The following is a 12,486-nucleotide window of genomic DNA, read 5'->3' as shown; positions in this document are numbered from 1 at the left end:
CAGGTAGCAGAAGCCAGGAGAATTAGATGATTTCTTCAGGGAGTTGAAAAAATTTGAGAAATGAGGCAATGTGTGACATGTTCATCGCTGACATTGCCTCACCTGCAAAACACTAGTGTTACGAGCCCAAAGGACCCCAAATTCCAGCAGCAATAGACATTCACCAAGACAAGTATTTACTTAAACAAAAGTTGTTTTTAAATCAACTTTAAACATGAAAATAGAATCAAACTTGAACTTATCTCTATACTTAACTAACCCAAATTAACCCCCTTCTAATTCAAAGTGCACGTGTATGATTTGTGTGTAAATTTAAGAAAAGTTTTTTGTTCACAGTTCAATCTCACTTCTTCCAAGTTCTCTGGATGCAGGCAATTCTTATACTGTGCACAGAATTGAACATTTATAAAGTTCACCAGGCTTTGGTGCTCAAAAGGTAAATGTTTACCACTCAGGAAGGTTCTTGCAGGGTTTGCAGAGAGAGATTTGTTGTACCAGGATTTCCACAACTGAGGTACCACCATTAATCACCTCAATGTCTTATTGATGAAACTTGCCCCATCAAGGTTCCCCAGATGGCAACCTCTTTCTTTCAAGCTACCACAGAGTTCCTTTCTGTTCCACTTATTCCAAGAGAAACATCAGACAGATAGCACTTTCAGCCATTCTCTGCTCTGGAGCTTTTCTTTAGTTTCAACAAGCTTCCTGGCTTGCACTGTTCAGCTGCTTTCAGTGTCACACACACGAGCTGAGGGAGCTTGTTGAACTAGTCTTTTCTCTCTCTCTCTCTCTCCCCCCCAACTGCCCACCTTCTTCAGCAAACAACAGAAGTTATCCTCTTGGTCAAGCTGTTGTCTTAGGTAAATAAAACCCATGAGTGACCTTTATGTGAGCACTTTGCAGAAAGGTCAGAAGCCTTGTAGTATCCCAACCATTCAGCCTGTCTCCAATTCCAAACAATGACGTCATTTCAATTAGCATTTACTTGTGAAATGTGCAGAAAAGTCTCCATAGATCCTCCACTGTTACTCAATATGAATTCTTCAGTCTTTCAAATAAGACCTGTTTTAAAATGTATGCATGTAACCTACTCTAATTTTACCAAATTCTCCCAAATATTTATCCTCCATTATACTAGCTTCTCTTAGAAAACAAAATACTGGACTTACAGACTGCTTATAACCAAGCTACTGTGTTAGATGTAGCTCAACACAATAATGATGCATACGCTACCCTGGCGACCCATATAGTTGCCGTAGTAAACCCTGAACCATTACAAGGTACTGCAGGTATGTGAGAAGGATTCTTTAGCAGGGCTGCCTGATAACCTTCCAGTTGTTTTTAAGAAACCAGCTGTGGCTGCCACTTACAATATAAAATGAAAGTGTTTCTTCTGTGGTTTCTCTTACCATTCACGTGATAACTGTCCAGCACGTGAGGCTTCTTGTTTTAAATGTGCAAAGAAGGGACGCTGTGCCCCAGTGTGTAAATCCAAGGCCTCAGCAAACTCAGTGGCAACAGTGGTCAATTCTCAGGTACAGGCTACACTCACTAATGTGCCACAAGGCCTCGCTCAAGCCGCAACTTTTGTGACTGTGAATGGTAAAAAGTTAAGCGTTCCGTAGATTCACGGAACACTGATAGTTACATTATCTAGGAAATCACGTGGGAACTGTTCATCATTTAGTAAAAACAATACTATAGCTCAGAAAACTTTAAATACTTGTTCCCAAGTTGTTGAGCTAACTCCGTCTTAATAGCCAGTCATATGCTGCAACATGACTAAGTGAGTGTGAAATTTGAATGTGGAGGACCCTTGTCTCAGCTAACTGAATGGTGCTGCGCACTGACAGCAGGAAAAATAGAAGAGCCATCCCTTTATCCAAACTTATCACCAAGTATAAACCAATTGCTGCCAAATTAGGATGCTTTAGCAAAGATGATCAGGCCTACAGTCAGCGTTACCGAAGGAGTCAGATCAGAAGTACTGTATTTTCATGCATAATATGCGCACACACATATAACACGCATAAATCATAAATTGTGTAAAATTATTTTCGTATAACGGGCACACGCATATAATGCGCAGGTATAGTATTCTAAATTCAGACTAGCAAAAGTAATATGCATTTAAATGGGACGAGACAAAGCATACCGTATCTGCCACTGTTAATCTCAATTAACACCTAATCAACTTCTCCCAGAGGTGTCAATCACCCATTATATAGATGATATCTGCTTCAACATGTATTAAGAAGCTTTGGAGAGAAATCATTTAATTAGATAAAAGATTGTCTTCAGGGTTTTAATGTGTCAAATCAGAGGGACTTCTTATGTTAATCTCTTTCCTCAGGGACTGGTCTGGACAATTAACATTGATAAGGTGCAGTGCCCTAGCCAAAATGTCCTATTTATAGGAATACCATGGAATACAGTACAAAGAGATTTTCCCAAGATCAAAATTTCCCACACCTGCTATAAATTGTGTCCATTCTTTCATTGCCATTATTACATTCTCATGCTCACTATAATATTTCCACACTCAATATAAATTGCGCCTTTCCCATGTCTGCTATAAATCGTGTCCATTCTTTCATTGCTACTATTATATTCTCATACTATGATGTTCTCACGCTTGCTATAAGCTGCCAGCGCGTCTTTCCCATGGCTGCTATTAATTGTGCGTGTTTTTTTAATGCCAATATTATACTCCCACATTTGCTAATATTCCCATGCTCACTATAAATTGCTGATGCGTCTTTCCTATGGCCTCTATTAATTTTGCGTGTTCTTTCATTGCCCCTATTATGTTTCCACACCTGCTATAAATTGCTGGTTCAACTTTTCTACGCTTGCTATTGTCCGCATTTTATGAACATGTAAAAATATTGTATAGCGCATATGTACCCCCTGGTTTGTAAAATATGCAAATAATGTGCTTTTTGAAGCCAGTGGATGTTTATTACCAATTTTGTAGGATTCCATTTGGAGTCATAATTGTGGTAGCCGCCTTTCAGCGAGCTATGAACAAGTTAGAGAAGAAAAACTGCAAGGTGCCTTCCCTTACTTTGATAATATTACCATTGCTGGACATACACAAGAGGAATGATCAAAAGATAAAGAAATTCTTAAGGACCATGAGTCGGAGGCAACAGATTTAAAGACTGTGGAGTCTGAATTCCATTAAAGTTCTTGGATACTGTGTGGGAATCATTAAGACAGATCCTGAGAGACTTTATCCACTACAAGAGCTTACTCTACCAGAAAATTAGCGATCCTTAAAAAGGGTACTTGGGATGTTTGCTTATTATCCAAAATGGATTCATGGATTTTCTAATAAGATTCAACCAATGGCAAATACAGAGAAGTTTCCAATGGGAGAAAGCACCCTGAATGCCTTTAACATAAATAAAAACAAAATTGGAGGAAGCCACTCTGCACTCGGTGGATGAAAACTTACCCTTTGACATAGAGTGTGACACATCTGTTGTGGCTATTTTTGCTGTCCTTAACCAAGGAGGACAGTCTGTTGCATTCACGTCAAACATGCTACAAGGAAGTGAATTGCACTACCATGTTGTAGAGAAAGAAGTGACTGCCATCATTGAGGCATTGTACAAATGGAGCCACTACCTGGCACTGCACCTCTTTAGCTTGGTTACTAATCAGAGGTCTGTGGTCTTTATGTTTGACAGGTAGAAAGGTTCAACTACATAATATGGAAGGCAGTCCATTTGGCCCTCGATCATGAAACCTTCCCGTGAAGCATTGGGAATTGGTGCTTCCTGAGGTACTACATTCCAAAAGATTGCTGTTGTGTACAGCAACAAATACTATACCCCATTAACGTTTTTTGGTATTCCAACACCGCTCATCCAATGGAAATTCACTGCCCTCCTGGGTAATGACCCCTTGGCCCATACTACTAAGGCGGCTTTTGAGGAGTAACAAAAACAAACCACTTGTAAATCAAGTTGGACTAATCCAACATATGCAAACATCAGTAACCCAGGTGTACTTGAGTCCACTGTGACTGTTCATGACTTGGCACCTTGTCCAGAAGCCCAGGCAATCCCCACATCTTCTATTGTGGAACAAGATCAAAAAGGTTTGGTAGTATCAATACTGGAGGAGGAGGAAGATATGACATGCTAGAATGTGGAGGATGATGAAACGTTAGCTCAGTGGTTCTCATCCTTTTCCTTTCCACTCACATACCACTTTAAGTTTGAAAACCACAGTTTTAATCGTACCTAATTGACTTGTTATGGGCACAGTTTCATAACTCCAAAGGAAATGGGCCAATGACAATTTTTCTCAAGCAAAATATTTCCATAACAATTAGGTCTAGCGCAGTGATTCTCAACCTTCCCTAACTACCTACGTACTACCTTAAGCAATCTCTTACTAATTACAGAGCACCAATGGCATAGGGATTACTTAAAGTGGTAGGTGAGTGGAAAGAAAAAGGTTGAGAGCCACTGCAGTAGCTCCACAAGAACTGATCATGTACCAAAACCTCCCAATCGATATGGATGGGAGTAGTCTCATAAAATATGTTGCTTGATGCTGCTAATATTTTATTTTTTTAGGAAGGAAGAATGTAATATTACAAAGTTATTCTTAATTGTTCTCAGAACAATCTCTCAGAACACCCTCCAATAATTTACCTACTACTGGCATCAGGCTCACTTGCCTTTAATTTCCTGGTTTACTTTTGGACCTTTTTTTTTAAACAAAGCAACAGCATGAGCTGCCCTCCATTCCTTTGGCACCTCACCCATGGCTAAGGACATTTTAAATATTTCTGCCAGTCTCCCTCAAGGTCAGAGGGAATATCATGTTAGGCCTGGGGGATTTATCTACCTTTATTCTCTGTAAGGCTGCAAGCACCTTCTCCTCTTTAATCGCTATCTGTTCCATGCCACTACTGCTTATTTCCCTTCCTTCTTTATAGTCAGTTTCCTGAGTAAATACTGATGCAAAAAAAAAACTGTTTAAGGTCTCCCCCATCTCATGAGGCTCCGCACATAGATGACCACTTTGATCTAGGGGACCAATTTTCTCCCTTACTACCCTTTTACTGTTAACAAACTTGTAGAAACCCTTCTGGTTTATCTTCACATTATATGTCAAAGCAACGTCATGTCTTTTTGCCATCCTGATTTCCTTCTTAAGTATTTTCTTATATTTTCTATATTTTTCTAGTACCTCATTTGCTCCTTGTTTCCTGTACCTGCTATACACCTCTCTCTCTCTCTCTCTCTCTCTCTCTCTCTCTCTCTCTCTCTCTCTCTCTCTCTCTCTCTCTCTCTCTCTCTCTCTCTCCATCTTAACAGATGGACAATATCCCTTGAAAACCATGGTTTCCTATGCCTGTTAACTTTGCCTGACAGGAACATGCAAACTCTGCACTCTTAAAATTTTGCCTTAGAAAGCCTTCCACTTATTGAATACATCCTTGCCAGAAAACAACATCCAAATCCACACTTCCTAGATCCTTTCTCATTTCTACAAAATTGGCCTTTCTCTAATTTAGAACCTCAACTCAAGGACCAGACCTAACCTATGTATAATTAACTTGAAACTCGTGACATTATGGTCACTGGACCCAAAATGTTTACTATACATTGCCTACATATACTTCTGTCACCTGACCTGTCTGGTTCCCCAATAGGAGATCAAGTACTGCATCCTCTCTCATTTGTACCTCTATATATTGATTTAGAAAACTTTCCTGAACACATTTGACAAACTTCAGCCCTTTTACACTATGGGAGTCCCAGTCAATATGCGGAAAGTTAAAATTGCCTACTATCACAACTTTCTGTTTCTTACATCGGGCTGCTATCTCCCTACAGATTTGCTCCTCCAATCTCTCTGGCTATTGGGCAGACTATATACAACCCTATCAGTGTGGTCATACCATTCCCATTCCTCAGCTCCACCCATATGGTCTCTGTGGACGAGCCCTCTGGGCTGTCCTGTCTAAGCACAGCTGTGATATTTTCCCTGGCTAGCAATGCCACTCACTCCTCCCCTTTTCAAGTTGTTGCGAGGATTGGGGAAGTTGATTTATTGTGAGTGAATCAAAAAAAAGACCTGTTTTCTTTTCACTATTGGAGATCTATAAAATCATGAGGGGTATATGTATAGGTGAATAGTGACCATCTGTTTTCAGTGTAGGAGAATCTAAGATGAGAGAGCATAACTATAAGGTGAGGGGTTGGGATTTGGAAAGGATGTGAGGGGATTGGTGGGCATATGGGTTGCGCTGCCAGACAAAGTGGTGAAGACGTTAGCTTCCTTTAAGAAACACTTAGATAGCCACACGGATGGGAGGAGATTGGAGGGTATGGGTGCAATGCAAGCAAGTGAGACTAAAGTAGGAGAGTACATTGTTCGGCATGGATAAAGTGGGCCTGTGGATCTGTTTCCACTCTATGACAGAATCCTGGAATCTTATGGGAAGCAAGGGAGCAGATTGCTAGGGCCCTGGCTGAAGCTTTTGTATCTTTGTTAGCATAGTTAAGGTAGGAGAAGACTGGAGAATAGCTAATGTGCTTTTATTTAAGATGGACGTCAGGGATAAGCTATGGAACTAGATGACAGTGGGACGTATCAATGGTGAAAAAAAGTTATTGGAAGGGATTCTGTTGAGAGTCATTCTGTCTCCATTAAATAGCAATAAAAGAATCATTATCCCCTTTCAAATTGCAGCACTTGGATAACCCTCTTGGGACCCAGGTGTGATTACTGGGACAGAAGTGCTGGAAGCACCTTTCAAATCGCAGGGGGATCTACCCATTAAATCACTAACCTGACGATTTAAGGGGGACTCTTGCAATGATGCGTCATGCACTGTCCGGAAGTATGCCAGATGTTCAGATGCTGGCTGCCCAGTGACGCACACAAGCGCTGACATCACCAGAATAAGTGGGTCTTTTACAAATTGGCCGTGGGCGAGACCTAGGTAAGTTTAACTGGATTCCCTGACTACCTCTGAGGTGGGTCAGGGACCTGGTTGGGTTCTGACAGGGTTGACCCAGTTGGACCCTTTCAAACTGGTGGGTAACTGGGGCACTAAAAGTGCAAATTGCCCGGTTAACCTCATTTTACACGGTAGAGGAATGAACACCACACTTCTGTTACCATGCCCTGATAAAAGTACAGTTTGTTTTGAAATATCCTGCTCTTGCCTAAGCAGTCTATCTCTTCATTTATGATACAGGTAGTACAACGAGGAGGGATTTTGATTACAGATAGAAAGAAAGGTGAATTTACAAATAAAGATATTGTACAGGACCTGAACCGTTTGCTGAAAGGGAAGAAAGGAGAATCAGTATCAAGTGCTACTCTACCAGAGATGGAAAAGCAAGTGAGTAAAAAGTGATTGTTCAGCTAAATCATTAGATCTTCTGATTTTCTCTCTAGCAAGAGAGACATTTGTGCCTTAAGGACCTAGAGGAGATATTTCAAGTTTAAAATGTTTAACTTATCTGTTAATTGTTCATTAAATTTGTGCTGATCACAGAAGTGTTAGAAAATCCAGAACTTAAATTATTGTGAAGATAGGCTTCTGGTTATTGATCCAAAATGGCGCCAGCGACCCACAGCAACTTGCTGCACAACACCGTACTCCCTTTACTGTTTAATACTCACCTTCTGAGCTTCTTCCACTGAAATCGGCACAATGCAGTCTTGACCTCAACCACCGATCTACCGAGCTTCCAGTTACAGCTGAGTCAGGAACAGGCCATCTGGATTGTTCCCTGAAAGGGACAGTCCACCACCAAGGTAAAGGACAGAAACATGAAGTGAGGGCAGGGATCCAAACAAGACTGAAGTGTAGGGGTCTCAGATCTCCTCTGCTGTTCACATTACTGGTGAATGTTCAGTCACTAGAGAATAAAATTGACAACCTGTGGGCAAGGCTGCTTTATCAGAGGCAAATGAGATGTTTGTTGCACTGAGACCTAGCAAACAGAGGACACACCAGACACTGCTATCTGACCAGATGGTTTCACCATTCATAGACTGGATTGGAATTTAGATTCTGGAAAATTGGAGAGGGGGCAGTGTGTGCTTTTTTGTTAATATGGGTGGTGCATGGATGTTGGGGTTGTGTCATCTGCTCTACTACCTTAGAGCAAATCTCGATTAAATGCAGACCCTTCTATCAAGCCTGAAAGTTCGCAAGAGAGATTAGATCCTGAGTTTAGATTCAGAGTTTAGATGCCGATTATAAACAGGCACTTGCGGAGCTGCATGATGTGGTCAGTGATGAAGTGCATCTGCTTCTGTCTGAGAGGTGACATGGATCCATTCCAATTCCTGGACAGCAAAGATGTATACATCAGGACACACTTAATTTTCAACAATTTGGTATTTAACACCATCATCCCCTCAAAACTGATCAGCAAACTCCAAGACCTGAGGCTCAACACACCACTGTGTAATTGGCTCCTTGATTTCTTCACCCTCAGACTATAATCAGTGAGTATTGTTAAGAACATCTCTACAATTTCCATCAATACCGGAGCACCTCAGGGCTAAGTTCTTAGCTCCCTGCTCCATAGCTATGTCTGCATGGCGGGTACAATAACAACTCCATCCTCAAATTCACTGCTGATACCATGGTAGTGGGTTGTATAAAAAGAGCCGGAGTCATTATATAGGAGGGTGCACCAACAAAAGCCTCGCACTCAATATCACCAAAATCAAGGTAAAACAGAAGTGCATGATCCAGTGATCATTGGGGGATCAGAGGTGGAGAGGGTGAGTAGTTTTAATTTCTTGGAGCCATCACACTAAAGAAGAAAGCATGTCAGCACCTCTACTTCCTCAGAAGTTTGCGGAGTTTTGGTATGACAGCAGAAAGCCTGGCAAATACCTACAATTCATACATATGAGTGGTGGAAAATATGCTGATCGGCTGCATCATGGTCTGGTATGGGGACACCAATACACCCAAGCGTAAAGCCCTGTAAAAGGTAGTAGACAACCTTCCTACCATCAAGAACATCTACGGGGAAGGTGCCATTGGAGAGGAGCTGGAATCATCAAGGATTCACACCACCCAGCATGCGCTCTGTTCTCATTGCTACCATCAGGAAAGAGGTACAGGTACCACAAGACTTGCATCAGCAGGTTCAGGAACAGCTGCTACCCCTCCACCATTAGATTCCTCAACCAAAAAGTCAATCAGGGACTCGTTTAAGGATTCTTACTTGTGCACTTTGTGCAATATGGAGAGGAGATTTAAAAAAAAAATCAGTTGCTTACATTACATTGTTTATTGGTTAACATGTTTACATTGTTTACAGGGTTTTTTTTGTTTGCACTACCAAAAGTGGTAATTCTGCCTGGCTGCGTGAAAAAGAATCTCAGGGTTGTATGTGATGACATGTATCAACCTCTCATTCAATGTCATTAAGTCCAAGGAGCTGACTAGACTTTAGGAAATGAAAAGCAGAGGTGTACAAAGCAGTGATCGATCATTAGGGGATCTGAGGTGGAGAAGGTGACCAAATTTAAATTCTTGGAAGTCACTATTTCATAGAACCTACCTGTATCCATCATACCAATGTCATCATGAAAAAAAACTTGTCAGCAAATCTACATGTCATCAGAAACCATGACAGACCTCTCCAGAAGTGGAGTGGAAAGTGTGCTGACTGGCTGCATTACAGCCTGGTATGGAGGCATCAGTACCTCTGAGCAGAAACCCCTGCAAAATGTAGTGGAAACAGCCCAGTAAATCACAGGCAAAACCCTCCCCATCATCAATAACATCTACATGTTGGAAAGCAGCAGCAATTATCAAGGATCCACACCATCTAGGACATGCTCTGTCTTGCTGCTGGCATCAGGAAAGAGGTGTAGGTGCCACAGAACTTTTACTGTAACCCCTTAACCATCAGACACATAAACAACAGAGTCAAGCAGAGACTCATTAAGGAGACTTATTTGCATATTAATTATTATTGCATATTTGTTTACTGTATTTGCAGTCAGTTTGTTTATAATTTCTTTAATTGTTTACATTTTTCTCTTTGTGTATATATTTCTTCTCAGGTACAGCTTAGTTACCGATAAGTAAATATTCTTCCTGGCCCGCAGAAAAAAGAATCTCAGGGTTGTACGTGATATCATGTATTTACTCTGACAATAAATTTGAACCTTGATCTGTAACTTTTCTCATCAGGTAGATAAGAGTTTAGTTCCATTGTCTGAATAGTATGAAACTAAATTAATAAGCATGCAATACTTGACTGAGGAATTAAAGTTAGCTTAAGTGGAGTAGACCATCTGACTCACCAATTGAACAAAAGGAGCTGTGTTTAAAGCTTGGGGTTCTCTTCATTCTATTCAAGAAATCCCTGCAACAGTGGTCTTGGGTGAGCAGATGGAAAGAAGCTTTCATTAAACAAGGTGATGTGCACTGTTTGATTTTTTTTTTTCTGCCTTTTTGGAAGGGGGGCAGAGGGGGGAGGATTTCCTCAATGCCAAACACAAAAATTCTAATTTTGTGTATATTTTTTAAAATTTTGTGAACTTGGACCATGGCTTTCTATACATCAGATGTCTGGCTGATGAAATAGAAGACGTAGGTCTTTCAACCGTTTGGGCCAGATTCTTCATTCAAGAAAATCATGCCCTTCCAAGTGCTACTTTCCCACACTATCACCATGTTATATTCCCTTAACAAACCAAATATCTGTCAATCCCTTGATTAAAAATCTAAGCAAAAGAAAATAGTTGATAGGACGAAGTTCAATTTTATTATGTTGTTAGTGCAGAAGTATGATTATAAGAAAATGCTGGCAAATTAATAATATAGTTTAGATCTTGTATGTAGATATGCATAATTTTAGTTGTATATAGCTTTATGTAGGGTGAAAGTGATCAGACAAATGTTACAGAATTTTTCAATTTTGTTTCAAAGGTTGCCATGTCTTCTGTCGCTGCTGTGATCAAATATTTGGAGCTTCTATCAGACAGCACTAATTTTGGCCAATACGAATTGATGACCTTTGATCTGAACCAGTATATGAGGCTGGACAATGCAGCAGTCAGCGCACTCAATCTTTTCCAGGTGAGGCACATGGCCCCATCCAGTCTGAAGACAACTATTCTCATTTAGAGAGAAGAGAGAGGGTTCCAAGTCATTAGTCTTTAATTGCTACGAATCATGTCACAAAAGATGTAAGAGCAAAAAATTGGAAATAAAGTTTTCTTAGTCAACCAAGAAACATGAATTACAAAGTGGTGTTTTGGCAGGTGCGAAGAATTAATCTATAATAATTTTAGGAATAGCAAAGTATTCAGGAGGGAAAGAAAATCCAAAAGTACTTAAATTTTAGGATTTACAAGACATTGATTTTCAGATCTTAGTTAAAGGGGTACAAAAGATTATAGAGACCATGGAGGGATTTGCAAACAAGGATGAGAAGTTTAAGATTAAACTGGTACACTATATAATCAGCAAGTTCAGTCTTCATTGGTGAACAGGATTTGATGCCTATTAGAACATGGGCACCATGGTTCAGGTTTAGAGAATAGAGTGATTGAAGCCAGCCAGGAATATGTTGGAATAGTCAAGTTCAGAGGTTACATCAGCAAGAATGAGGATTTTGAGAAGTTCTGAATCAGACTGCGTTACAAAAGTGAAAATAAGGGGACTTGATGAGTTTGAAACCTGTATGGCCAATCTGTGAAAGGTATTGTTTAATTAATGACATTTATAGAAAGAAGGATGACGTCTGTGCCTGGGACCAAGGAGGATGGTCTCTGTCCTACCATTGTTCAAGTCGAGCATGTTTCTGTTCATCGTTTCCAGAATGGTGCAAGGATTGTAGAGTAGTGAGCGCTGTAAAAGCAAAATAAATGAACAGCACCTGTGAGGAGGGGTGGAGTGGGGGGAAGAGAGAGAGAGAGAGAGAGAGATAGAATTTCTTAGTCATTAGAACTAGGAAAGGAGAAAGCAAGTTGGGTTTTGATTGCAGATAAGTTAGGGAGAGAACAAAAAGAATCTGCTTTGTGCAAGAATAAAACTCTGTTGTATTTCGCATGAAATTTTACCCACCATTTGTACTGTGCTCCCTTTCTCTTCTTGGATCTCCTCTGTGTGATTCCTGTGATCAACTACATGTAAGTGGTCTAATCCAAGGCCACTGATATTCCATACTATGGATTGTATTTGTAAGTGGTTTGATGGTTGACTTCTAAAGATACCTCTTAATAGGGAAACATTAATTGTATTCATTAACTGTGATGTGGATGGAAAGTAGGATCTAGAAGTTTGTGATTATAGATCTCTAAATGTAATGGAGTGGAAAATGAGGTAATTATATACATGTCGTTATCTGAGTCATTTATATGTCCCTATTGTATCAGCCTCCTCCACCACCATTGTGTTTCACACACCCACCACTTGCTGTAGGTTTAAAAAAAACATCTGACATCTTTCCTAAACTTTCCTCC

The 12,486-nt window shown here is 40.3% G+C and overlaps 1 protein-coding gene across 3 annotated transcripts in view; it reads left to right on the top strand.

Annotated features, from left to right (window-relative positions):
• The window catches only part of msh2 (mutS homolog 2 (E. coli)), a 77,240-nt gene that overhangs the window by 13,872 nt on the left and 50,882 nt on the right, over positions 1 to 12,486 (top strand). For 2 of the 3 annotated variants that reach the window (XM_069931044.1, XM_069931045.1), the window contains 2 exons: positions 7,232 to 7,378; positions 10,949 to 11,098. In XM_069931044.1, coding sequence (XP_069787145.1) covers positions 7,232 to 7,378; positions 10,949 to 11,098 — 297 coding nt within the window. Of the gene's footprint in view, positions 1 to 3,697; positions 3,791 to 7,231; positions 7,379 to 10,948; positions 11,099 to 12,486 lie in introns of those variants that run through there. The other variant, XM_069931046.1, reaches the window with a different exon arrangement.

Source organism: Narcine bancroftii, chromosome 4 (genome assembly GCF_036971445.1).
Source record: "Narcine bancroftii isolate sNarBan1 chromosome 4, sNarBan1.hap1, whole genome shotgun sequence".
In the NCBI taxonomy this organism is placed as follows: domain Eukaryota; kingdom Metazoa; phylum Chordata; class Chondrichthyes; order Torpediniformes; family Narcinidae; genus Narcine; species Narcine bancroftii.
Note: the sequence above shows the minus strand (reverse complement) of the source record. Positions and strands in the feature narration are given on the sequence as shown.